General features: G+C 38.7%; 4 protein-coding genes across 5 annotated transcripts; 2 read left to right on the top strand and 2 right to left on the bottom strand.

The window, feature by feature from the left end:
- Window positions 1-1,584: 1,584 nt before the first annotated feature.
- On the bottom strand, window positions 1,585-4,465 carry LOC134742231 (josephin-2). Its single transcript, XM_063675249.1, has 4 exons — window positions 4,206-4,465; window positions 3,934-4,106; window positions 3,148-3,328; window positions 1,585-1,889 (listed from the first exon to the last, which is right to left on the bottom strand). The coding sequence occupies exons 1-4, from the start codon at window positions 4,284-4,286 to the stop codon at window positions 1,620-1,622; spliced, it is 705 nt and encodes a 234-aa protein (XP_063531319.1). The 5' UTR covers window positions 4,287-4,465; the 3' UTR covers window positions 1,585-1,619.
- Window positions 4,466-4,795: 330 nt separating this feature from the next.
- On the top strand, window positions 4,796-10,349 carry LOC134742230 (fidgetin-like protein 1). Of its 2 annotated transcripts, XM_063675247.1 has the most exons (10): window positions 4,800-5,010; window positions 5,092-5,250; window positions 5,426-5,926; window positions 6,466-6,584; window positions 7,169-7,324; window positions 7,736-7,869; window positions 8,420-8,534; window positions 8,859-8,971; window positions 9,371-9,562; window positions 10,199-10,349. In XM_063675247.1, exons 1-10 carry the CDS (start codon window positions 4,901-4,903, stop codon window positions 10,316-10,318), a joined length of 1,719 nt encoding a protein of 572 aa, XP_063531317.1. In that variant the 5' UTR covers window positions 4,800-4,900; the 3' UTR covers window positions 10,319-10,349. The 2 variants fall into 2 exon arrangements, with proteins under 2 accessions (XP_063531318.1, XP_063531317.1); XM_063675248.1 differs by lacking the exon at window positions 5,426-5,926 and having other exon boundaries at window positions 4,796-5,010.
- Window positions 10,350-11,011: 662 nt separating this feature from the next.
- On the top strand, window positions 11,012-17,998 carry LOC134742229 (DNA polymerase eta). Its single transcript, XM_063675246.1, has 8 exons — window positions 11,012-11,286; window positions 11,525-11,659; window positions 12,554-12,656; window positions 13,384-13,600; window positions 13,985-14,102; window positions 15,346-15,486; window positions 16,057-16,424; window positions 16,542-17,998. The coding sequence occupies exons 1-8, from the start codon at window positions 11,153-11,155 to the stop codon at window positions 17,891-17,893; spliced, it is 2,568 nt and encodes an 855-aa protein (XP_063531316.1). The 5' UTR covers window positions 11,012-11,152; the 3' UTR covers window positions 17,894-17,998.
- Window positions 17,999-18,235: 237 nt separating this feature from the next.
- Window positions 18,236-26,916, bottom strand: LOC134742228 (ATP-dependent RNA helicase DHX8). The gene is made up of 12 exons (XM_063675244.1): window positions 26,727-26,916; window positions 25,844-26,637; window positions 25,456-25,617; window positions 24,822-24,926; window positions 24,328-24,474; window positions 23,415-23,927; window positions 22,755-23,002; window positions 21,860-22,526; window positions 20,828-21,121; window positions 19,724-20,049; window positions 19,046-19,225; window positions 18,236-18,749 (listed from the first exon to the last, which is right to left on the bottom strand). The coding sequence occupies exons 1-12, from the start codon at window positions 26,818-26,820 to the stop codon at window positions 18,527-18,529; spliced, it is 3,753 nt and encodes a 1,250-aa protein (XP_063531314.1). The 5' UTR covers window positions 26,821-26,916; the 3' UTR covers window positions 18,236-18,526.
- Window positions 26,917-27,226: the final 310 nt, after the last annotated feature.

Raw genomic sequence — 27,226 nt, 5'->3', positions numbered from 1 at the left:
AGTATGTTTCTTGCCCTATAGCTCTTTTATGGCGAATCAAAAACTAAATATAGGACATATTTTTTAGTAAGTTGTATGCATCCATAATTTTACACTTAACTGTACAGTTGGCATCTAACAGATAATGACGGTCAAAGTGGCCAAATATATCGTAACATCATTATAAGGATGTGTTCCGATATATTTGGCCAGTTTGGCCGTCACTATATATTTGATGCTGACTATACACTAGGACACTTCGCTGGTAATCCGATTTTGGTAACGTAGAATATTTAGATAGTTTTAAATAAATACATTAAATTTGTAAGCGCCCAAAACTCGTGTCTCCATTTATCTGTTATAGTTACTTTATGGTATAGCAAGAATTTTACAATATGGTCATCATTAATATACGAGGATATGTTTTCTAATTACACATACAATTTTAAACAGAGTCATAACAATGTGGCAATGGGTAGCCTTCATACGTCTATCAAACTATTTGTCGTCTGGCGTCAACGTTAACCTAAGGAGCAAGGATATTTACTTCGTTGTAGACTTGGAATCACATTTTAATTACTTTGTATACCTATTGAAATGCACAAACATATATATTATCCAACGCCGCATTGTTAGTAATCTAGTGTCAACTTTTGACCCTTAATTACAGGTTGTAATTGGTATCGAATATATAAGACAGTATATTATATTTGTATATATTCAAGATGCTAGACTTATGCCGAAATATTTTTTTAATAATGAGCTATATGTTTGTTTTAGAAATCCGATCCAAAAGATTCAAATAACAATATTATTTTTTATTGGATTTTTTATATGAAAACTTGAGAAATAGACATGCAGTAATTTCGTAATTTGACTAAATTATTTACAAATATGTATAATTTTCACTACTGGATCTAAAACAGATCTTACATTACCATTTATAAGGCATAGTTCACAATGGCATTTGGCGTTTCACTCATTTGTTAAGTTATACCAGTTTAGACTTTCATACTAAAGAAATAAGTGTGCAAATTTTATTAGCACCAAACAAATTAAAACTTGCAAATGTAAATTTTTAAAACATACCTAGGCCAAACTATTGAGGTGACTTGTTAAACTGTATTTACTGCTACACTGAGAGAGCAAAAGGCAGAGTAAATTTCATATACCTTTTTAAATACAAACATCAACCGCGCCTTGTTAAATTTATTAAAAGTTTTAGGTAAATGATGGGCATTCAATTTAATACCTCCAATTTAATAATTGTAGGTCATTAGCTGCAAAATAGTAAGAGCCCATTAATTCTAATTATAAAAAAAGATGTTAATCATTCTTATCAGGTGTGTATAAATACACATGCTTTAAAATCGTTTCCATAAAGGGCTTATTACACTATCCTAATTTAGTGACTAACAAGAGGGACACCGCTATACGTGAGAAACGATAGGATGTATCTCTTATCGCGTCTCATGTATAGCGGCGTCTCTCTTGTTAGTCACTAAATTAGGATAGTGTAATAAGCTCTTAACGGAAAACGGCTAAATAAATGGATTAATAATATTGTAAACAACAATTTAATCGATTCTTATAGTTCAATATCCACACACAGTCAGTCTAATGGAATTAGAAGTACAGTTTTAAAAGTCATTAACTGCCAAAGAACAGTTCCGCACTTCATGAATTTGAAGACACTCCACACTATCATTTTTAGACTCATACGGGTTACTGGTGTCTGAAACGCTGTCGGGGCTGTCACAGTGGTTGAGGGGGGCGCTGTGGGTTGGCGAGGTGACGGTGAACTGGTTCATCCAGAGCTGCTTTTCTTCTACTTCCTTGCTTACGACCACAAAGAGCTCTTTTTCTTTACACTCCATCTGTTGCTTTAGGTAGGCTATAAGATCACTGCTCTGAAAAATGAAACGTAATATATTTAGAATTTGATAATGAGCTCATAATAGTGCATTACGATACAAGTGTGATAAGTAGGTAATTCGCGATGAGTGGCGATAAATTAAAATTACATATCGCATGTGTATCGTACAACGTTTTACAGTACATATGGCCATTTAAATTTTCGACATAGGCACTTAAAGTGCTAATAACAATTTGGAGCACCATATATATGTACGAAAAAAAAAAGTTTTAAAACTGAAAAACAAAATGAATTGTCTGCAAACAGTGAAGATAACAGTTTTTTTTTATAATCATATTGGTATTATCAAGAACATACATTAAACAACTTTTATAACAATTCATGATTGATTACCTCATATTTGTTAGTGGGCAATACAGTAATTATTTTTCCTGTTAAACTTTTTTTAATCTTTATTGTGAGGAAGGAGAAAGGCCTCATTAGTCCTTAGCGTCATTAGTTTCACTACTGGGAAATAGCCTTTTTCCAGTAATTTTTGATTACTAGTTTACCATCCAGCTTGTTTTCGTCCACTTGACAGAGTTGCTACAAAGAATAGCGTGAAATTTGAATATAAACCTACCTTACCGCACAATTTTGGACTTAATGTAGACATTAATCACATAACAATCTACATAAAAATTATATTTCGCGAGTAGCAAATTAAAAAATAAAACATATTAGGTACAGCTTCTCATCCGTGCTTTTCAGAGGTCTTAAAACCAAGAAAAAAAATTTCAGGCAGGAAATGTTCACGGTAAGTTTATTAACTGTTCTAGCTATTTTAAGTAATGTTTTTAGCATGTATGTATACTTAGAAATATAACAAAACGAAAAATTATTAGTTTTAGGAAGTTTTTTAATGAAATTATAGAGAAATTTAGTGGACGGGAACATACCAATTTTATGAAGTATTTAATTTTCGTCGGACGGACGGAAACCCAAGCAGCTAGGTGAATATTTAGTATATAATTGATTTTCAACTCAATAATGCAGTGGACGAAAACTAGCTCAAAGATGGACTGAAACTAAAATAACACTAGTTTTGTAAAATATATTTTTTATAAAAAAAACCGGAAATATTATTTACGGTCAAGTAGTATTAACCTAAAATAGACAATATGAGCAATACAAACAAATATAACACATTTAAGTAAGAGTATTTTAAGATTTTTTTTTCGCATTTCAAAGTTGGCAACTCCTATAATTGGACGAAAACTAACACACTATATGAATAAAAACGATATTCTTACTCTTCCAATGAGCTGGGGCGCGTCCAACTTGGAGTCCAAGTTGTAGAAGTTTCCCTGGATCTGACGGATGGCGATCCAGTGACGTCGGCGCAGGGGCAGCATGACGAAGCCAAACTTGTAGTCAGAGGGCACATTCAGAATGAACCCACAGATGTTTGATAGGTCAAGGCAGCCCGGGTCTCTGAAAATATTGGTCATAGTCGACATTTATTGAATATAAAATTGCTAAAGTTACAGCAGGAATTAATGTGTAAAATAATAGTTTCTATACAATTTCAAGCAGATATTATTCTTATAAATATTTCTAATATTAAAAATGAGTAAGAAAAAATTTATAATCATGTTTCTTTATAAGTTTTGAATGATTCACGGTTAGCGGAAATATTGGGAGTTTATAAACAATACAAAAGGTAATCACGGTCAATATAAGTCTAAGTTTCTTTAACCTTTAGAACTCAGGAATTAAATGTCATTTACTAACAATATACAACACCAACATATCATGATGTCACTGGACATGGAAGAGTTAATTAAAGAAGATATTTACATGCAACTCATGATTTAAATTATATAACTTATTACTTTAGAAACATAGTTATTTGCTGAATAACTGTCATGCCACATTATGTACATCCACAGGAGAATTAGTATAAATTGCAAATTTACACAACATACAGGTTATTAGCCATTGAAATTCAAGATTACACAATATTTTCAAGGTATTACATAAATCAGAGCAAATCATGCTAATGAGCGAGTCGGCAGAGCCGCGACCTTGAGACTCACTTCCTCTTGTCGAACCACACGGCCTCGCAGCCCTTCAGCTGCAGCGCCGCCATGATCACGTTGATGTCGTAGTTGCCCAGCCCCAGCATGGAGCGGTGCGGGTTGATCCACACGTTCGGCGACAGCCGGCTGCAGATCCCGTCCAGCTCGTTCTTCGAAAATGTCCCGCGCACCTAGCAACAAGTATCATGTTTACATACTCTCTGTCTATAACTCAAATTTATTCCAATTCCCCTGCTAATGCTATATACAATGATGAGGGTAATACGTGCCTGGAATAAATTGTTAAGTGCGTGCAGCGCGCACAGTTCTTTAACTTGTTTTTCATGGTAAATCGTCGGTTTTGCAGACATCCCGATTACATTAAAAATTACATAGTTTTCTAACAAAAAACACACATGGTTTAACTTTTGTTTAAATAATACGAATAAATATTACGCCGTTAGCAGTCTTTCTCACTAATTAATTTAATCACAGCAATTATTACAATTTTACAAAAAACCCGACGATTATTTTGTGATGACAAGTGCGTTTGACAGATTTACGAATGCAATAGTTATAATTACAATAGTTTTAATTACCGTTCTAGTGAATTTAATATAAAACTATTGCGAAATAACCCTTAAAGCCATATGGCTAGGGGCAAATTCTTAATATTTATGACATTTTTTAATAAAAAATAACGGCGTTAGCGTCAAGCGCATATCAATGCTCATAATTTTTTTTAGAACAATTGAGGCGTGTTTAAAAATGTCTCAAACCGAAAAAATATAGATAATTTTGTTCCATATTTAATTTTTTGTCTGTGGTATGGCGGGAGTTTTGACAAATGACATGAGTGACGAGTGACATGACATGACATTGGATGGTTGAGTTGTGTTGTGTTGTTTATATTATTTTCGTCGTATATTTAATTAAAATACTTACTTACATTAATTTGCTACGACTACGACATTGCTTCTGAAAAATGGATAATTCCAAAACGTATTACGGAACTGCTCCGGAGGATACTTATGGAAATCATTTGTCTACAGTCAACAAAACAAACTTGCAACATTACAAAGTTTCTCTTGAAAGGTTTAGAATCAAAATATTGTATCTAATCTTTGGTGATTAGTGATATTCACAGAAAATACTAATTACTTTATTATATCACAGCTCAACTAATGCATCTTCCAACATTCTGTTGAAAGATGTTTGGAATTCCCACATGGATCTATGCAAAGAAAAAGCTTGGGATCAAATTACCAATTCTGCTAACTTATTGCTGCAAAATAATGATACAAGTAACATGAAAACATGGAAAAGCTCACTTGGGTAAGAATATACATGTTGGTTTGTTTTATGAGATTAAAATCTATTCATAATAAAACAGTTTTTGTGGAGTTCCTTTTTATTTTCTCACTGATAGCTTACAATTACGCTCAATGAAGCTCCTAAATTTCTCGCATCACTCGCATGTAATGTTAATATTTATAATTTATATTTTTAGCAAATTCACAGACCCTGAGACATTATTTGAACAATCAATACCGGCCTGCAAAAGCTGCACCTCTAATACCTCTCAAAGTATGTCTCTACAGCAGCTCATGAACTCAGATTGCAAATGTATTATCCCAAAAGTTGAAACGAAAAGAATAGAGAAAGAAAATGTCTATGAAAACAAAAAATCATTATTTGTCAAAACTCTACATTCAAATAGTTCGAGTTATGAAATGAACTCGGGTGAGGAGCAGAGGCCATTATTTAAGCCAAAATTTGGGCGTCCGAAGTCTGTAGTTAAAAACTTTTTACCAAAACCAATATCTCAAGAAATGGAGATAGACCTTACAAAAGAAGAGGAAGAGGCCAAAACCCATAAAGCAAATGTGGCTAAGATTACATTTAAAACTGCCAAGGATTGTTTGTTTGCTGCTAATCCGGCTGCCAAGAGGACTTTGGGCACTTCCCGGAAGGCTCAAGCAAAGTTTGTTTCACCCATGATTGGAGCCCAGTAAGTTCTATTTACAGTGCACACCTTTGCTGCGGCAACTAGTGTAACTTGTAATTAAGCATACTTTGCATGGGGTCTTGGGAACCCAACCTGCAGCACTTTTAATCAATCCTGCATGTTGTCATTTCAGAAATGGATTCTGAAGTCATTGAATTATGGGTGATTTTCGGAATTACCTGATGTTCAGGAGGAATTTGGAGTTATCTGAATAGACCTTATAACTTGTAATTAAGCATACTTTGCATGGGGTCTTGGGAACCCAACCTGCAGCACTTTTAATCAATCCTGCATGTTGTCATTTCAGAAATGGATTCTGAGGTCATTGAATTATGGGTGATTTTCGGAATTACCTGATGTTCAGGAGGAATTTGGAGTTATCTGAATAGACCTTATAAATTTTTGTATGTAGTTTTGTGACTCAACATGTTTTGTAAGTCAACTTCGTCAAAGCTCGAGTAAAGCTACCCACAAGGCAAACTAAGACTTAATCTATTGTTTTTTTTTTCTGTTTTTATATTACTTATGTCTGATTTTTCTAGGGATAAGCAAGAAAGTATGGAGGCACCTCCAGCAATAGCTGATGATAGGCTGAAGCACATTGACCCCAAAATGATAGAACTCATTGAGAGTGAGATCATTGATAAGGGAACACCTATTGGTGAGTATGTAGTATTTATGTTCATCAATAGGCAGGCCCAGGTTTACACAAAACAAGCTGACACGCAAGGAAATTGCCTGGGCCCACAGGGTACACAGGCCGGTGTGTGTGGATCAGCCAAGCCAAGGTTTTTCTTCGCTAAAATTGCCCTTTGGAGTTATTTATGTTTGGCAATAAAAGTTTAAAGACATTAGGGACAAAAAAAAGTTAAGACATCATCAGCACTATGTTTAGCTCTGAAGGTGCCCTAATTATTTTTATAAAGATTTTAATTTCCCACATGGAATCATTGATATCCATGACAAAACTTGCAGCTTTCAGCTTTGCCGCGAATGGACTAATCCCACACAGACTGATTTATTATCAAGATTTGCTCAACCCAAATGTACTACGAATGTGTTACACACACACACGTGTGTGTGTGTGTGTGTGTGTGTGTGTGTGTGTGTGTGTGTGTGTGTGTGTGTGTGTGTGTGTGTGAATGTGTTACATCTCTTTTGATATGGCATAACGAAAGTGACGCATCCTTACGCAAATCCAAACCTCAAAATTGGCATTATAAAATGTGTCTATGAATATTTTAGGCTGGGACGACATAGCAGGCCTGCATCTGGTAAAGTCGGTGATCCAAGAAGCCGTGGTGTGGCCGCTACTGCGGCCCGACATCTTCACGGGGCTGCGGCGCCCGCCCAAGGGCATCCTGCTCTTCGGCCCGCCTGGCACTGGGAAAACACTCATTGGTAACATTATTTATACATATGAACTGAAATAGATACTAAACACAAAGTGACCCAGCCTTCCTTACAACTCTGCTAATCAACCTAGGAAACAAATAAAATTATTCTTATTTTTAATTTATTCCTTGCTAATTGAAGCAATATTGATATATATGCCCTATGTGGCCATACCAACATGGTGTTAAGTTTAAAGACTAGGCATGCTCACGAGACTAAATTACTTTGGCAAGCCAACATTGTCAGTAGAAAAAGGCGCGAAATTCAAAACTTGTATTGAGGTTGATCCTTCGCGCCTACATTTTTGAAATTTGCCGCTTTATAATATCTAAAATCACAATAAAATAAAAATACAAAGTTTGCCAGAGTATTTATAAACTTTATGTCAGAGTAATAATATTCAATATCGTTAATCAGGGAAATGTGTAGCGGCGCAATGCCGCGCGACTTTCTTCAGTATCTCAGCGTCGTCTCTCACTTCGAAATGGATCGGAGACGGGGAGAAGATGGTGCGCGCGCTGTTCGCCGTGGCCAGAGTACACCAACCTGCTGTAAGTCTTCTACAGTCCTTAATCTCAGCAGTGGTTCACTTAAGTGGCAAGCCAAGACTACCAGCGGTAACAAATAGGTAACAGGTGGGAATAACCGTTAAAACCTCCCAGTAAAAAAAAAAGTTGAGATCCAATGAAAATGCGCGGCACGCAGGCTGCCGACCTTCGTTTCAATGTAGTAAATGCGTGTTCGCACGTTCTGTTTTTGGTTTAGACAAAACCGGCCAAGTGCGAGTCGGACTCGCGCACGAAGGGTTCCGTACCATTACGCAAAAAACGCAAAAAAATCACGTTTGTTCTATGGGCTCCCCCACTTAATTATTTATATTATTCTGTTATTAGTATTTGTTGTTATAGCGGCAATAAAAATACATCATCTGTGAAAATTTCAACTGTCTAGCTATCACGGTTCATGAGATACAGCCTGGTGACAGACGGACAGACAAACAGCGGAGTCTTAGTAATAGGGTCCCGTTTTTACCCTTTGGGTACGAAACCCTAAAAATCACAGCTTTCCTTTTATAACTTGTTGAATTTATCTTTATGTCAGGTGATATTCATAGATGAAATTGACTCGTTGCTGACCCAGAGAAGTGACAGCGAACATGAAGCTACCAGGAGAATCAAGACTGAATTCCTTGTGCAGTTTGATGGAGCTGCTACAGGTTGCTTATTATTATATTAATATACCTACCCCGCATGCAAGCTCCGTTTAATGTACAGCCACCTAGTGACCCGGCTGATAATCCGCGCATCACACAGTAGCACCGTGCAAATTGAAATAAATATTTCGTCCGTGGGCAAAATATGAAAAGTCTGAAAATACATTAACTGCATCGCCTTTACGAATTTGAAAGAGCATGGAGCCTTTTTAAATATTTCTCATAATGTAGGTTCTTTATCACTTACGTTCTACATTCTACATGTCATATAGCTGGGCTGGATGTTTTGGTGAAAGGTGTCTCATGGCTGATGGTGATGCTCTTTAGGTGAGGAGGAGCGGCTGCTGATAGTCGGCGCCACCAACCGGCCGCAGGAGCTGGACGAAGCGGCTCGTCGGCGCCTCGTCAAGCGTCTCTACGTGCCGCTGCCCGATGCCGATGTGAGTTGTCCACTTCCAGAATGAGATGTTCCTAACTCCACAAGGAGCAGATAAACACAGTGGGCGATCATAGAGGCGAGAGTCTTCGACCAATCATCAATTGAAGGCCTCAACTGAACTACTTTTTATATATTGCTTCCAGTTGAGAACTTGGGTTTATCTTGTTAGAGCAGCCATTCTCAAAGTGCGCTCCGCGTACCCATAGGGCTCCGCAAGGCTTCTGTTGGGGCTCCGCGATAATACTTGTAACAAAGATGCAATATGTCTGGTTCACAGTGAAGAACGATTTTTTTTTATTTGTGGCCCCGTTACCAAAATAGTTTGAGGACCGCTGTGTTAGAGTTAGAGCATTATATCAACGAAAAAATGACACTGTTTAATATCGACTCTTTTCTTTAGGCCCGTGAACAGATAATCAATAACCTGCTAAAGTGTGAGAACAACGCCCTGTCCGCCGCGGACGTGAACGAGGTGGCGCATCTAACGGACGGCTACTCGGGCGCCGACATGAAGTCGCTGTGCTCCGAGGCCGCCATGGGGCCGGTGCGGGCTGTGCCGCTGTCACAGATCTGTACTATTGACCGTGATAAGGTAGTAAACATTATCTAGAAATTAATTACATAATCATAAGATTTGCCGTAGTTCACAGAAACTCTTCATGTATTATGGAACATCAAGCGAAAGTTGCAAATCTTACTGCTGCCTAGCTTTGTGTGAGAATAAATAATATACTCGTAGTTATAGATTTTAAAAAAACGTGCCCCTGATTTGGCAGATGAAATACTGCATCTACATTAGCAGTCAAATTCGAAGCACAAATTTGTCTATGACACATCTTAGGGTGTGGCGATTGAGGCAATTCGCCGACGCCGAGTGCCGAGCCGAGATTTCATAGGTACATTCAAAAAATATATTTTTTTTCTTAGATATAAGCGGCTCGGCATTCGCCAATCAATAAATCTTTGCTTGTAGTCTGACGGAGTATGGAGTCTCTTAGCATGTGTATGCTAGGCCCTACAGGGCCTACAGGCCTTAACCCTTTAATGCATGATTTTTTTATTTTTGGTTGGAAAAAATGTTTTAACTTAAATGTTTTTAGCTTTTTTCTGTTGAATCTGTGAGCTGTCCAATGCTTTGTATACATTTGGCAACAATATGCATTTAAGGGTTAAGTGTAATTCATTTAAAATTGCATTTTATGCAATGTCAAATTATTTGTTTTTCCAGGTACGTCCAGTGACCGTGCAAGACTTTAAAAACGCGCTTAAACGCGTCCGGCCCAGCGTGTCGCAGGACGACCTTGGCCAGTATGTTCACTGGAACAACACTTACGGCCAAGGGTTTTGAGTTATGTTATTACATACTGTTCGTTTAACAATTTGTTTTATTTTCTGACCTACTTACCTACCTTGTTACAGACTTGTGAACAGACGTTCACCCCATAAAAAGAAAAAAAACTGACACTTGAATAAAACCCTAAAGAGTATGATAAACGACACAATAGCAGTGCTGAAAAATATATTTAGTATTTACCTACTGGTTCCTTTATTGAGGTCAAAATGTTACCGTAAAGGCCTATGCATACCGGCGGATGGTAGCGAAGATCATCAAAGACGATTTCCTCCGGCGATTGGCATACCGACGCCCAATGCTGCTTTATATCGAAATGGATTTGTGACCAATATGCGGGTGGTCTTCCCCGTCATCCGCTAAAAGCCCTTCCTTCCCGAGGCCATGCTACTCCGGGGCATATCAATGGATGCATGAGCGCATTTAAAGTTAAACCTTATTGAGATGGTCTAAATATACAAAGTTAAATTTAATGTTCTCTGTGCTCCCGTCCTTAAGTACAATAAACTTCAGTCAATACCCTGTTGGCAAGTATTGCCAATTTAAGCTACTGAAATTATCTGTGTAAAATACAAGTAAAAAAAAAAGGACCTAATAGCGGATTATCCGTCCTCGCATTACATGGCTGTACATTTTGGCTTACTTTGACAGTGACACTTTATTGTATTGGAAATTGGAATTGTCAAAAAATCATGTATATGTTTTGGCGGGCGCCTGTATGTATAATATTTTGATTTTAATTTAATTTTATATGCATTGACTGCATTGTTTCGTGTATAAAATACGCCTGGTATAATTTCGCCGTAACGTGGAATCATTAATCTAATAACAATGGAACAAGAAAATCGCGTTGTTGTGTTAATTGATATGGACTGTTTTTATTGCCAAGTTGAAGAGAAATTGAACCCCGAACTAAAGGGGCAACCTATTGCCGTCGTACAATATAACCCTTGGAAGGGTGGCGGGTAAATAATAATCACACAATTTATATTCAGGACTCAGTATTTTGTTTCTTCTTACTTGCATCATATATTGTAACCTGCTATGTTCTTTTTGTAACTGCTTGTTTGTTTTGTAGTGGCTACTTTTAGTACTTTTCCGCACCTCAACGGCCTTTATGATATTTTGCACTGCTACTTGTTGACTCAGACACTTGCAAAGCCTACATTAATTTGTAAGTTATAATAATCATTTTTTTTGCAGCATAATAGCAGTGAACTATGTGGCCAGGGCTCGCGGAGTCACGCGCCATATGCGTGGAGACGAAGCGAAAGAAAAGTGTCCTGAAATACAGCTACCCTCAGTACCATGCAATAGAGGGAAGGCTAATATCTCAAAGTAAGTAGCTTGCTGCAAGGACATTATTTGAATTTTGTAAATGAAGGAAAGTTGGGAAACTACAGCCTAAGGTGAGAATCACGCTTACAAGACTTTCCTGATACAGGTATAATATACTTAATAGGAATTCCCAACCTACTACCTTGTAATGTAACATTTTATTAATGTAATAAAACATTTTCATTTCATTTCATTCCATTTCAAGACTGGTAATTCAAGGCTCTTCAAATTGTGGTCCTGAGATAATTGCAGCATACATTTTCACTATATCCTTCATTTTATTAGCAGGGAACTTGCCGACTACAAAGTAAATTATTTCAAATTTTAGTAAACCTGCTATCACAGGCCATTTTAATACATAACACAACCAAATTTCAATATTAACTATACCAAAGAGAAATAAGTAAGAGAAATAGATAAAACCCATTTATAATAATTTTTTAGTGAGTCTCATTTGTAACTTACTTATTTGTAATGAAATTTAAACTTAATAGTTTAAAGCAAATTTCTAACTTATTAATAAATAGGTACATTATTCCATACCTTCAATACAACTTATTGTTCTACTCTACAGTAATGAAACTGATTTATGGAGTGAGCATACTATAAATAAATAATAATAAATCAATAAATAAATATTATAGGACATTCTTACACAGATTGACTGAGTCCCATGGTAAGCCCAAGGAGGCTTGTGTTATGGGTACTCAGACAACGATATATATAATATATAAATACTTAAATACATAGAAAACACCCATGACTCGGGAACAAATATCTGTGCTCATCACACAAAAATTGCTCTTATCGGGATTCAAACCCAGGACCATTGGCTTAACATACTATGCTTGCTTATTTCTCTATGCCTATACTAATTATTTTATTAAATTGTAGGTACAGAGATGCAGGTATAGAGGTGGCTAAAGTGCTGCAAACCTTCACTCCTCTCCTGGAGCGGGCCTCCATTGATGAAGCCTATTTAGATATTACTGCACCAGTAAGTGACGATTTTATGATTTTCTGTCTAAACATGAATAATGTTAAAATTGAGGGGTAAATTTCGCTTTTCTCTGGCTAAATGTTATATGTCGTGTGTTACATTCTGTGTCGACACATATTCTTGTTATTTTTGGTCTTATGTTTCATGTCTTTGCAAATTTAGCAGCATCCAACCCAAACTTGTGTTTTTATCTTTCACTGAAATAACAAAATAATAGCATTTGTAAGCAACACTATGATGATATAAAATGGAAGATATCAATAAGATATGCTAACCCTGCATAGAAACAATGTTATCTCTTTTTTTTCTATTTTTTTAAGGATAGGGTTTACTTAGTCACCCCTGTAGTGAGATCTATAGTTAAGTACCTACACTACTACATTATTTTGAGCATAGATTGCACATCATCCTGGCCTCGTCTGAGAGTGGCGATGCCAGGATGATGCTGCAGCATTAGTATTAGCTAAGTATAGCTTGAACTATGTTGGTAGTTTTGCTAAATGTCATGTCACTCCTTAGCGCCTCGTTGCAGACACATTCCATCAACACATGGTGAACATCTTCTATTTGATTGCATTCAGGGCAGTTTGGTGATGCAGCTAGTTTCATAAGGTGCTTGAATTTGTTTAACGGAATATGCCCCGAACGAAGCCTGAGGAGTTATCACATTGGAATATTCATAGCTTTCATATTACTTAACTCGTCATTTTTTTTTCATTTCCAGATTAAAGAAAGGTTAAAAACTTTGAACATAAGTACAATCAACAGTGACATGATGCCAAACACGTTTGCCCTGGGCTACGACAGCATTGAGCAGTTCATAAGTGACGTGCACAACTACGGCTGCGACTCTATCGACTTTGACCATGACCACGCCAGGATGTTGCTCGCTGGAGCTGTGCTCGTTAGCGAAATCAGGGCTGCTGTGTTCAGGGAAACTGGTAAGAATTAAAATATAAAAACTGGGTATTTCATGAAAGCATACATTGTACCTATGTCTGTGATTCCTAATGTACCAACTAGATCCTATCATTATACTTTATCCTTTACAAAAAGTTTGGCTGGTCAAATCTGCAAAATGTGAAAAAAAAAAGCTTTTTTGTTGTGGCAATACTAGACAAAGCTGTAAGTTTTTTTCAGCTAATGGCAAAAACGATATTTGAAGAATTCTAATAAATCCTTTGTCTACATATTGAAAGAAAGTTCTAACTTCTCACCTTCATACAGCTGTATAATAATAAGTTTCATTTTAAAACCAATAAATATGCTTCTAATGAAGGTAATGTCAATTTTCGGTAATTAATTAGTCTTAAAATGTTCCTCAGGTTACACATGTTCAGCTGGCATTGCCCACAACAAGATCTTGGCCAAGCTGGTCTGCGGCATGAACAAGCCCAACAAACAGTCAGTGCTGCCGAAACACACTGTCAACATACTCTACAAGTAAGTGGTTGTACTTACCATCACTCTTTTACACATGTTCAGCTGGTATTGCCCACAACAAGATCTTGGCCAAGCTGGTCTGCGGCATGAACAAGCCCAACAAACAGTCAGTGCTGCCGAAACACACTGTCAACATACTCTACAAGTAAGTGGTTGTACTTACCATCACTCTTGTACACATGTTCAGCTGGCATTGCCCACAACAAGATCTTGGCCAAGCTGGTCTGCGGCATGAACAAGCCCAACAAACAGTCAGTGCTGCCGAAACACACTGTCAACATACTCTACAAGTAAGTGGTTGTACTTACCATCACTCTTGTACACATGTTCAGCTGGCATTGCCCACAACAAGATCTTGGCCAAGCTGGTCTGCGGCACGAACAAGCCTAACAGTCTGTGTTGCCCAAACACACTGTCAACATTCTTTACAAGTGGTTGTACTTAGTAAGACTCTTACTGACCATTGGTAGATTGTATGTCTTTGCAATAAGCTCAGTTAACTGTGTAGACTATGATAAAAACTTACTTAAGATTAAAACCTCTTCTTCTAGGGGTTAACGGTTTTTAACACAACTTTGCGTGCCTAGTGCTGTAGCCTGTAGCAAAGAGGATATAATAAGATAGAGCGGTACTGTCATAGTAAATTTTGTAACCCCTGTAAATTCACTGCCATCTATCGACACACCCTAAAACTAAAAATGAAGATTTATAAAAATACGATAAAATGTATTTAAATATGTATAAATGATTTTTTTTATTGCATTAATTATTTTTACGATTTTGACCCATGTTCTTTCACTGATATGCGTTAAAATTGTTAAATAACAAACGAAACCGTCAACGCCATCTATACGACAGTAGGCCAAAGCTAGTAGCGCCCTCTGAACGAGAATCAAATTTTCTTGATTTTCGAGGCACGTTTTTTCCTTAGACTGTATCCACCTATTACGGAGTTATATCTATCTTTGCCTGCCGGGCTAGCACATGATTGGCGCGAGAGTATCTCGCCGCGACATAGACTACCCGTCTCCCTTTAATTCATACAGTTGGTAAAAGACGGGTAGTCTATCTCGCGGCGAGATACTGTCGCGTCAATCATGTGCTCGGCCTACTGTAGTTATTTAAAAAATGTCCGTAAATTTTTAAACCGTGACGTTTTCCTTGATGGGTAGTCTCTTGCCATGAATCTTGTTATTATATTATCAATAAAACCGAAAACTAACCATTTATTTTTCTGTTTCAGAACTTTGCCAGTCAAAAAGGTGAAACATTTGGGAGGAAAGTTTGGGCTATCAGTCTGTGGTACGCTGCAAATTAACAACATGTATGAGCTGCAGAAATTCTCCGAAAAGGAACTTCAGGCAAAATTCGACGAGAAAAATGGGTAACCGATCAGTTTATTGCTCTTATTCCTTCTTACATATAGTTGAACCACAAATATAACACAGTGCAATATCATCTTGACCGAAAGTTGTTAATAAGTCACCTTTTTGGTAAATACGCAAAAAACAATTGCAGATATGATAATTGTAGTATGTTGTGTCTTAATTATTTGCGCGACACCTAGAAATGAAATATACATCCCTCATACTTGAAAATGTACTAGATACCAGATAGTAATCATCATCATCTTCCTCGCGTTGTCCCGGCATTTTGCCACGGCTCATGCAAGCCTGAGATCCGCTTGGGAACTAAACTCAGGAATTGGCGTGAGCACTAGTTTTTACGAAAGCGACTGCCATTTGACCTTCCAACCCAATCCCAGTTATTGGGGTTAGTCCGGTTCCCTCACGATATTTTCCTTCACCGAAAAGCGACTGGTAAATATCAAATGATATTTCGTACATAAGTTTCGAAAAACTCATTGGTACGAGCCGGGGTTTGAACCCGCGACATCCGGATTGTAAGTCGCACCAGCACTTCTACCAGATAGTAATATATTTGTTAATTTCAGGACATGGCTTTACAATATAGCGCGCGGGATCGACTTAGAGCCCGTTCAAGCAAAATTCAACCCAAAGAGCATAGGATGCTGCAAAAACTTCAAAGGCAAATCTGCTATACTTGACTTGGAGAATCTAACAAAATGGCTAAAGGACTTAGGAGATGAGATAGAAGATAGATTGGAAAAGGACGCAGTGGACAACAACCGGGCACCGAGGCAGATGGTTGCGAGCTTTTCAACATTGTTGCCGGACGGGAGAGGGACTAGTAGTTCAAGGTCATACAATTTTGTGAACGAGGAAGAGTTGTGTGCTGAATTCTTTTCAAATAAAGCCTTGGAATTAGTTATGGAGAGTGTTGAAGGTGTGAAAGTGAAAGGTAAGATGTAGAACTTTGATTAGAATGTCTGCAATATGTTACATGTACATGCAATAGAAGTATGTTGGTAATAGACAAGTTTTCTCGAAAATGATATGACATTTTTTATAATTTCAGAGGGAGAAGCAAATAGAAAACTCAAAGCATCGATAACGTTTTTAGGCATTAGTGTCGGTAAATTTGAAGACCATTCAGAGAAGAAAACTAAGAAAATAATGGATTTCTTCACAGCCGGCTCTTCTAAAGATGCTACTACCACCAACAAATCCAAAGAAACGGGACCTAATGAATCAAAGGCTAAAGATAAACGAAAGAATGATAAAGAGAATATGATGCGTAGATTCTTCAAGATCAATGAAAATGAAGAGAAGTCTGAAAAGAAACTTGAAGAAACTAATATTGTACCAAAGGAAAGTGATGAATCCAACCCTGAATTACCGAAAGATAGAAGAACTGTTGAAACCAAAGCAGATGATACACAACAAAAATCTGACAAAGATTACATCATGCAAAGATTTTTGAATGATAAATCTGATAGTAAATTAAAAGAACCAATCATACATAGAGCAGAAGATAGTATATTAAATAAACGTGCAGATATAATTGACATAAAACCACCTGAGCAAAGTAGCTCCGGACTAGAATCGAACTTAGATAAACAAGAATCGTTTTTTGCAAAGTTCTTGCTAAAGTCAGATGCTGTTCGGCCTGCAACTCCTGTCTGCAACGTTATCCCTTGTGGCGAAGACAGCAACGATACAAATTGCTCCGGCTCCACTATTGAGCTAGAAATCAACAGGAGCATTGCATTATTTGACGACGACCCTGAGAAAACAAACCGAGTAAGCAGTATGCGAGAACTGCTTAATACTACTGCAATAGCTGTTACAGAATTGGAAGAACAAGGTTCTGACATAGAATTAGAAGGTTCTCCTAACTTGATACATCCAGAACCAATCCCTTCAACAGCTACACACCTACGTCATTCTCCGAACGAATTAGAAACATTCCAATGTTCGGAATGCATGAAACAGGTGCCTGTGAATATGTTTGATACACATGCAGATTACCATCTCGCTTTGAAGCTACGCGATGAAGAGAGACAGCAAGTGCGAAATGAGAGACTGAAGCCAATTCCGAAAACTGTTGTAAATAGTGACAGTTCCGCGAAAAAGAAACAAGTTGAAGTAAAGAACGAATCCGTGTGTTCAATTGCAAGTTTTCTCGTTAAGGTGGATAATAACGTACCTACAGAAAAATGTGGAGAGTGTGGAAAGAGGGTACCGGTAGAAAAGTTGACAGAGCATTTAGATTTTCACGAGGCCCGGAAACTGAGTAGACAGTTGAACGCGAAACCTAGTCCCGTAGTACCGACAAACATTAAGCGGAAAAGAAGTTCTGGATCACCAGTAAAGAAGACGAAAATGCCCTGCAAATCTATACAGTCTTTCTTTGGCTCTAATAGGTGACAGATGAACTAGTATGTTGCGGGCTCACTTGTTAATGTATATAGTTATTTTTTGTTAAATACGTACAAATGGAATTATGTAACAGTAAAAGTTAAAATAAATTTTCTAATTGACATTTACGAAGTTTTGTTTAATGAATTGGTTTCTATTATACAGTATAATATAATGACCTCACAAGAATCTTACGAACCAGCATAGAGCCTTAGCCCAAACGGCAACGGGGATATAGTTGATGAGATGTTGTTTTACCTTCTACTTCACTTATAGTGCTTACTATGGACAAGTAATAGAAACAACTGCATCAGTATTTACACATTTATTTTTATTGGTTGAGCCAATAAAACTTGGAACTAATACGGACATAATTCTATTTTCAACATTGAACTTAACACTTGTCTTGAAGCGGTCAATAACACACTAGTCCAGCTGATGAAAAGCTTGATAGGTTTGGGGAACTTGAAGAATAATCAACACACTATTCCTAGTTCCTCTTACGCCGCACACGTGACATTCTCCACGCATTGGGCTCTTCATCTTCATACTTGTTTTAAAATGGTTCAAATTACCGGTTCCTTTTAAACATAGTAAGCTTGATAGGTTTTGAGAACTTGAAGTATTATCAACACACTATCCCTAGTTCCTCCTACGCCGCACACGCGATATTCTCCACGCATTGGGCTCCTCGTACTTATTATACAACGGTTCCAGACGCTGGTTCTTCTTGAACTTGGACAGCTTGGTGGGGTCGGAGAACTTGAAGAAGGCGGGCGCGAACTCTACGAGCCACTTGGGGTCGATGGTCGTCACTTCCCGCATGTACTCCTTCGTCGTTTGGACTAGCTCGTGGTAGATTACCCTGGAAACAAGTTGATAGGTTAAAGTTCATAGGTTCATATCATTCGGAATCATCAGGAAAGAATATCGCTTTTAAATATATAAAGATGTAGCTGCACAAATACGGTTTACAAACCATTTAATTTTTTACCTTAATCATTGATAAATTTTTTAAAATATAAACTTGATTAAATTAATACCGTGCCATGTCTCGTATACCGTTTATAACACTAATTGAATTGTTATTAATAGGATTGTTGTGGAAATGAAAGCCAATAAAGGATACATTGTGTCAATTGAGAATATGTATGTTCTTACCACTCGGGCTGTCTGTTAAAAAGCGCGCTGGAAGGATGGATGTAGACCACCTGGCTGTCCACCAGAGTCCGGTAGCCCTCCTGAGGGTCCTTCTTGGCCGCGTTCCGGAAGAACCCGGAGCAGATCGTCTTCTGAATGCGGACGGTGTTCTTCGCGGCAGAGACTACGTCCAATTTGTGCCTGGAATATATATTACATGTTAGTTCAGTGTTCAAATTCAACAAACGCAAAATCTTAATAATAAATCACATTTACAATCGGATCTATCGCGAATTTATTTTGTTACCATTATTATACCTGTGTCGAACGTCGGTAAATAAAGGTAACAAAATAAATTCGCGATAGACCCGATTGTAAATGTGATTTAATATGTGCTGTTCAAAACGCGAAAGTTTTAAACGTTATATTGCAAAATCTTAATGCCAAAGTCCGCGATGCTCACGTGAGGGAACGGGTTCAAGTACCTACTGTAAAAAAGTTATTGGTAACTTAAAAAAAACGTTCATTGAGGAAAGTTAGTTCCATTTAGAAACCTACAAAGATTTTGAGAAATGTCCAAAATGCAAAATGTGAAAAATTCGCCTTTTTGGAAAATTTTCGTTGGTTCAACGGTACACACCTACTCATGAATGAGACATTTAATTTAGTCTGGTTTTTTTTATCAAACACGGTCCTTACCTGTCCATAATCCCAAGCAGCTGTTTCCTCACATCCTGCGCCCGCTTCAGCGTCCGAATCTGCACGAAGTTCTCATAGCACCACGCGTTCGAAAACTTATTATTCCTCCAACTGTTGAACACAGCCAACAGCGTCAGATGGTCGCCCTCCGGCTGGTTGAACTTGGCTTTCTTCTGGTCGGCGAGGGCCTGCTTGTCCTTCGGCCGGTAGAACACGTTCTGGACGCTGAGCATGGACACTATGGTGAGGATCTCGTCGGAGCATTGGAGGGCTACGGACATGATTAGGATCTTCGAGAGGTTGGGTTCTAGAGGGAATTCGGCCATCTGAAAAGAAAAGTATAGATAGTATTTAGTAATCAGCAATCACACTTGTAGATTTTAACTATAATTTCTAATTTGGAGTTATTGTAACATAAAAAAGAACATGATACTAACGTATTCATGTAATAATTTTGTTAGGGTGAGATTTGAGTTCAACTTAAATTGAAAGAGCCGATTGACGTTTACATGGTGACGTTAAAACTTATAGAATGAGCTAAGATGGACGTTTTGGCCCCATTTCTAACTGAAGACAGTTTTAAACAATAGGCATTTGGTTTTCTCGATGCATACAAATACAAATAAAAGAACACGGTGTCGTAGACTATAGAGTAAAAATGATTGACTTACCCTGCGACGGCCAAGGTGTGTAGTCGTTCTAGGGCCATAATAAGCGACTAAACCGGCGGTGCGGCCATAAAGAAGTGGAGTAACCTACCTTAGAGATGGCCAGGGGGCTCCACAAGCCTTCAGGAAATTGTCATATACTTGGAAATTTCGACCCATGCTACCGTGACCGGATAGCCGAGTCGTTCAGGCACCTGTCCGGTAAATGGGGGACGCTGGTTCGATTCCAGCTCTAGACACTGGAGGCTTCGGTCATTTTTTCCTTCGTATATGACATTTATTTCGGTTTAAAGTGGAGTAAATCGTTAATACCCAGTCTTCATCTAAAGCATAGTGGTAGCGAGATAAGTCCGTCGTATCTGTGGTACGGGTGTGGGGAGCATCTCGTCAGAGTAGTCCGCTAGGTTTAGGGAGTCGATACAAATAATGGACTCACCCTGCGACCGAGCCGCGTCAGCAGCCCCTCCTGATCCAACGCGGACAGCGAGTGCAGTTGTTCTAGGGCCATAATGAGCGACTCGACCGGCGGCGCGTCCATAAAGTCGAAGTGGAGTAGATCATTGATGCCCATAGTCTTCAACTGCAGCACGGTGGTGGCGAGGTTGGTGCGCTGTATCTCCGGCACGGGCGTGGGCAGCATCTCGTCGCGGTAGGCGCGCTCGGTGTAGAGCCGGTAGCACTTGCCGGGGCCGGTGCGCCCGGCGCGTCCGGCGCGCTGCTTCGCGGCGGCCTGCGCAGTGGGCAGACTAATCAGTTTAGGCTGAGAACGCATTGCGATTATTTTTTTGCGGTTTCAGAACCGCAAGAAGTACGGTAGAACGTACGGTACGGCATGCTTCAGAAGCGCACGCACTTAAAAGACTGAAACCGCAAGAAATTAGACTGAAACCGCAAGAAATTAATTGCAGTGCGTTCTGAGCCTTAGTTGGATGTATTTTCACGAAGTATGAAGGTTAGATAGATGTTTTTCATCACACTTGCTCGAAAAAGATCTTATTTCATGCATGCGTACTGAAGGACAAAGGCCTATATTGTTCCCGCGGGTTATGAATTCTGAAAAAAAAAAGCTATAACACTCTAGGGAGTTACAGCTTTTTTTTGTCACTAATTCATACAAACCAAGTAGCGTAAATGAGTTTTACTTATAAAATACTGACTTAAAAAAAAAATTAAATATAATTTTCAATCGTGGCTGAATGCCGAATAGGTCTGTGCCTTCGGTGCCTAACCTGTCAAGAAATGACAATATTCTAAGCTGTGATGGTCTCATCTTAACAAAATAAATTAAAAAGTAGACAACTGTATTCCATTAACAATACGGGCAAACCGAAGCCTGTATCCTACTTTTAAAACAGAATTTTTTTCATCAAACTGACAGAGATCTTGAAAAGAGCCGATTTTGGTCAGCAATCCTGGATCTTAATATTGGTCAAACAATGATAAATCTCTTACATTAATTTATTCTCACCTGCGAAATCGGCGTGACAACCAGCGAGTCCATACCGGTCTTCGAATTATACACCTTCTGCTTCACAAAACCAGGATCCACCACATAGTATATCCCGTCTATAGTCAAAGAAGTCTCCGCAATGTTCGTAGCTATCACCACCTTACGGGACCCGGGCGGGGCGGGCTCGAAAATACGGGTCTGCATTTCCGAAGGCAGGGCGGAATACACTGGCAAAATGATCAGTTCAGGCACATCAGGGCCTAGAGATTTCATCCTCTCGTAGAGTATCTCACATGCCGTATCAATCTCCTCTTGACCGGTCAAAAAGAGGAGTACATCTCCAGGCGGTTCTCTCAAATGTATCTGCATGACTGTTATTAATGAAGCATCCAAGTAATCAGTTTCTGGTTCTTTAGTGTATAAAACTTCAACGGGGAAAGTTCTGCCAGGGATAGTAAAGATTGGTGCCTCAAAGAAGTATTGGGAGAATTTGACAGCGTCCAGAGTGGCGGAGGTGACAATGAGTTTGAGTTCGGGTCGTTTTTGCACGGCTTGCTTGAGGAGGCCGAAGAGGACGTCGGTGTGGATGGTGCGCTCGTGCGCCTCGTCCAGCATGATCACGGAGTAGGACTTTAGGTCCAGGTCCATGAGGCACTCGCGGAGCAACATGCCGTCTGTCATGTACCTGCACACAATAAATAAGGTTAAGTTGGTCAAGATCTATAAATAATGAGATACTAACTATCCTACCAGAATAAGCTTGTTGTGCTTATTCCTTACAAAACAGACGATCTCCTTAATTTCAGCTAGTAAGTAACGGGCACATTTTTAAGGGTTGTAAAATAAAATCTCTAATCACTATCAATGAACATGAATCTGATCAATAATTTGGTGGGAAAGAAGCTGTACTTACTTGATAACAGTCTCAGGGCTGGTGCAGTCTTCAAATCGAATAGTGTAACCAACTTCTTGTCCCAGTCGGCACCCAAACTCCTCAGCCACTCTTTTAGCCACGGACATGGCGGCGACCCTCCTGGGTTGCGTGCAGGCGATCTTGCCGCGCGCCGTGAGGCCGCACTCGGCGAGGTACTGGGTGATTTGGGTCGTCTTGCCTGACCCGGTCTCGCCGATCACTATGAGGATTTGGTTGTCGGAGACGGCCTGGAAGGAAACAAGTGTAAGAACACGACTTGATTTCTAAGTATACTAGTCTTTTACTTTGATATTGTCTAAAACAATAATATCAAAGCTGTAGTGGCAGAGTAGTTCGCGGGTTCGAATCCTGGTACTTACCAACCAGTTTTTCGGAAGTTTTGTACCGAATATCGTTTGGTATTTTCTATGGTTTTCGATGAATGAAAACATTGTGGGGAAACCTGCATACATCCGCAAAGGAATCGCTTGATGGCTTAAAATCTTGCATTAAATTTTCATAATTTAAAAATTTAATCCTATAAAAAAAGGAGGCTGTTTGAGAATAAATTTAAAAAACATTGACGATGTATTGGTGTGAAGGTGCAGGGTGCAGGCAAACAAATGAATCTATTAAAAAGAGAAAATACCAAATACACACCTTAGTCAACTCATCCCTCAGCTTATAGATCGGGAGCGATTGCCTCTGCTCCAGCAGTGACAAATTCGTCTTCTTACCAAACGAAGATTTCTTCCCTCCAATCACATGCTTCTTCCACTCTGGTAAATCCTGCGGCGTGATACCAGTACCCCTCATATTGGCTGCTAAGGCTCTACCATCAGATTCCGGTAGCGGATCTATCCAGTTTTTGTTCAAGCCGGTAGGTAAGCTTTCCATTTCAGCCTCTCTCTGTATCATCTTCTGTTCCCTTCTTTCTTTCGCTAAAGCTGACTGCATCATGGCAGCTTGTGCTAGTGAACCGTCGGGGTTCTTGACTATCCTTACAGGGGATAGATCATGGAGCGCTCTCCCGTGGCCCTGTAGGAAGGGTGGCTCGTCTTCTACTAGTTCTATCTCTATGTCGGCTTCGCCATCCTCTTCTTTGGGCAGTAGACCGGTTTCTTCATCGAAGTCCGGTAGTTCGCTCTTGTCTATTACGCCTGATGATATCATCTGTGGAATAAGCACATTTTTCTTATCAGGGAATTAAGTCTAATAACCCCTCCGAAGTGGCCGTGGCCTGAAGAGCGTGTGTGAACTGTAGGGGGCAGCACAGGATTTTTATTTTATTATAAACTGATCGGCGATCCTGTTTATGGCGCAAAGAAATACCAAACTTATGTTTTCGATGTAGGCCACAAGACAGTTAAACCTCCAAGGAGTATGTATACAAGATCTATAGAAAATGACATGCGAACATAAATATTGCAAGCGATTTAATGATTTTATTCCTCTGTGAGGGTTCATCCAGATATCATGTGAGATTTTGTGGTGTGGGGCTCAAATTGACATATGGGGGATGTGAAATATCATGTATGATTTGTTGTATTATAGTGTTTGCACAGCACGTTACCTGTTTGATCTCCCACCGCTCGGGACTGGAGACCCTGGTGACGCGCTTGCGGCTGGAGTCGTCGTCGGGGTCGAGCGCGCCCTGCAGCCCCGCCAGCACCGCGGCCGCGGGCGCCGGCCGGTCCGGGTTGCGGCCCTCGCGCTCCGCCTGTAACACACAAATATATCAACATTGTATCACATTCTATTTGGTATACTGTTTCATTTACTCCATTCTGAAGTGATTTTTTAAAATTTCAAGACCAAACTAAGTGTAGGTACACTCTTGTATTTCTTGTAAAAATCAGAGCTTTAGCCTTATTTGCATATTTAACATGTGTATCTTTGTGTTTGAATCTGATATATTGGATGAACCAATTCTATAATGGATTTGTGACACAACAGTGATGGTTCTTAGACTGGATTTACTTACTTAATTAGATGTTGCTGTTGTAACATATTTATTTCTAAATAAAAGTACATTTTCTTTTTCCTCAAATAAAATATTGCACTTACCTCTAAATGCGCGTGTGATGTGGGGTTGAGATCCTTGCCTGTGTCCTGGCAGACATCCTTCATTGTGAGAGATACCTTTTGTCCAGTGACCGACAGAACTTTGATCTGCGACAAATGTTATAGTCAATATTTCTAATAGTTAAGAATTCTGACTAATTTCATTACTTAACACATATTTCCAATATCAAACTTTTACCTATAACACCTATTCGTTTTTTAATCCAATTTAAAGTTAAGAGCAAGCAATGCAATGGCATTTCATTCAATTCATTATTGTTTTTTTTTAATGATATAGGAGGCAAACGAGCAGACGGATTACTTGATGGTAAGTGAATTAATCATGAATTTGAATTTTTTGTTAATTTAATTTCCTACTTAATATTATTCAAATGTGTTTTATTGTAATAGCATAAGTTTTAATGAATAAATATTATCTTATCTTACCTTATTGTATTGGGCTTTTGAAAATTATATTTATAATTTTTTTATAATATGCTAACTGTGCTAAGTGAACTATGATTTAGACGTACCAGCATCAGCTGCCTGTCTAAAATGAAATAATAATAATAATAATAATAATATTTCTTATTTAAAATCCCATTTACTTATATATTTTGTAAACTGGAGTAGGTACCTTGACTTTGTCCCCGCGAGAGACGACATCAGACGCATTGGTGACGCGGCCCTCATTACGCAGCTGTGAGATGTGTACCAGCCCCTCCCAGCGCTTCCTCACTCCTTCTATTTGGACGAAGCAGCCAAAAGGGACTATATTCGCCACTCGCCCATTGTATATCTAGAATAGAAGATTAATGATTATAGATATGAGTTAATTTTAACATTAGTATTAGGTAACAACAGGTGCTCTTATAACTAAAAAATAAGGAGTGATCTCTTCCAGACAACCTTAAGGTTTCAGGCTACCTACAAGAACCTGAGTTAACATGTAGTATGAAAAGTTTAGACTGAGCAATACCAAAATATGCAAGGCAAGAAATAAATTTGTAACAAAAAAATCATACCTTTCCTGGCTCTGGGTCATCACTCATTTCAACTTCAGGACTCTTTCTTCTAACTTTCTTGCCAAAGTCACCATATCTATCCTTCTGATCTCTGTCACGAGAAGGAGACCTGCGCTCCCGAGACTTGGAGCGCCTGCCCCGTGACCTCCTGCGTCTGTCCTTGTCCCTGGACTTGGATCTGTGCCGCTGTCTGCTCCTAGACCTACGTCTTCTATCCCTACTTCTACTCCTTCTGTCCCTGCTTCTGCTTCTTTTATCTCTACTGCGACTTCTCCTATGTCTGCTCCTACTTCTTCTCCTGTCCCTAGAACCGTCTCTCCTCCTACTCCTCCCATCTTTACGATCTATACTGCTACTGCGTACTCTTTTGCGATCATCCTCCTTCTTACCCTCTGCCTTTTTAGTCCCAGAATTAGATGGAGCTAATGCTTCTAACTCTGCCATAGTTTGATCAACTACATTGTCATTTGAAGATTTGTTTTTCTCATCCTTGAATATCTCTTTTGTTGTAAGCCTTTTTTTCTTATCTTTTTCATCCTCACTTTCTTCATCTGACGAGAAAACTGGTTTCTCATTGGGTATAGCCAGGCCTGGAAACTTGTTGGCTAAGGGATTCTTATTCACTATTTCTTTTTCATTAGTTTCAGGCTTAGAGTTTGTCGGTTTCATGTGCTGGATGATCCGAAGCAAATTCGTCATGAATGAATCTGAGAATTCAGCCCCATTTTCTGTGAGAGCCTTCTTGAATGCGTCGAAAGTAGGGTTCTTGTCTGCTAAGTCAATTATAAACTCGGCTGCAAACAAAAACAAAAATAAATTAAATCGACGATAAAACAAGTGCATTATTAACACAAAAAGTTGTAAAACAATAAATAATACATACCCAAATCCTTGTCATTCAATCCTAAATGATTGTCCAATTCTGTGCATATTTTTGACACCAAGGACAAGTGTTCTAATTTAGCAACTTCATCCATTGTTGTTTTTTTATATTGCCCTTAGTAATAACTTAAAATCAACTCATTTATCGTAAATTAATTATCTTCCCCATCAAACCAACATGTTTACGCCATAAGACGCAACAATAATTATGACATTGACAATTCTCACAATTCACAATTGTTTTTTTTTTATATTCGTCCTTCTGGACAGGCTAACTAAGACCATAGGCCATACGGTTTTAGGATTTGTTCATATCTGTGGCAGTCTGTTTGAGTATATGTGAAAACAGCTCCCATAAAACAGTGAGTTGATTCAGTTGATTGACATTAGCGATGGGACGAGTCCACTTTTTTCCAATTCGAATGATTCGAATTGATTCGTCTGCTGATTCGAATTGAAACTCGAGTTGATTCGACTCGACGAAAATGTTTGGCCGTAGGA

The sequence above is a fragment of the Cydia strobilella genome, chromosome 6 (assembly GCF_947568885.1).
Source record: "Cydia strobilella chromosome 6, ilCydStro3.1, whole genome shotgun sequence".
Classification (NCBI taxonomy): domain Eukaryota; kingdom Metazoa; phylum Arthropoda; class Insecta; order Lepidoptera; family Tortricidae; genus Cydia; species Cydia strobilella.
The sequence above is the reverse complement of the archived record's forward strand: the minus strand, read 5'-3'. Positions and strand labels throughout refer to the sequence as shown.

Bases quoted from the DNA above. Each gene is read 5' to 3' on its own strand.
- LOC134742230 (XM_063675247.1), top strand. From the start codon at position 4,901: ATGGATAATTCCAAAACGTATTACGGAACTGCTCCGGAGGATACTTAT. The intron at 5,011-5,091 runs GTTTAGAATCAA...ATTATATCACAG, and splicing joins TACAAAGTTTCTCTTGAAAG to CTCAACTAATGCATCTTCCA. The intron at 9,563-10,198 runs GTAGTAAACATT...TTGTTTTTCCAG, and splicing joins GTACTATTGACCGTGATAAG to GTACGTCCAGTGACCGTGCA.
- LOC134742228 (XM_063675244.1), bottom strand. From the start codon at position 26,820: ATGGATGAAGTTGCTAAATTAGAACACTTGTCCTTGGTGTCAAAAATA. The intron at 23,003-23,414 runs GTGTGTATTTGG...GTTTCCTTCCAG, and splicing joins TGAGGGATGAGTTGACTAAG to GCCGTCTCCGACAACCAAAT. The intron at 18,750-19,045 runs GTAAGAACATAC...ACTTGTTTCCAG, and splicing joins TTTAACAGACAGCCCGAGTG to GGTAATCTACCACGAGCTAG.
- LOC134742231 (XM_063675249.1), bottom strand. From the start codon at position 4,286: ATGTCTGCAAAACCGACGATTTACCATGAAAAACAAGTTAAAGAACTG. The intron at 4,107-4,205 runs GCACGTATTACC...ACTTGTTGCTAG, and splicing joins CACTTAACAATTTATTCCAG to GTGCGCGGGACATTTTCGAA. The intron at 3,329-3,933 runs GTGAGTCTCAAG...CAATATTTTCAG, and splicing joins GTGTGGTTCGACAAGAGGAA to AGACCCGGGCTGCCTTGACC.
- LOC134742229 (XM_063675246.1), top strand. From the start codon at position 11,153: ATGGAACAAGAAAATCGCGTTGTTGTGTTAATTGATATGGACTGTTTT. The intron at 11,287-11,524 runs GTAAATAATAAT...TTTTTTTTGCAG, and splicing joins AACCCTTGGAAGGGTGGCGG to CATAATAGCAGTGAACTATG. The intron at 15,487-16,056 runs GTAACCGATCAG...TGTTAATTTCAG, and splicing joins AAATTCGACGAGAAAAATGG to GACATGGCTTTACAATATAG.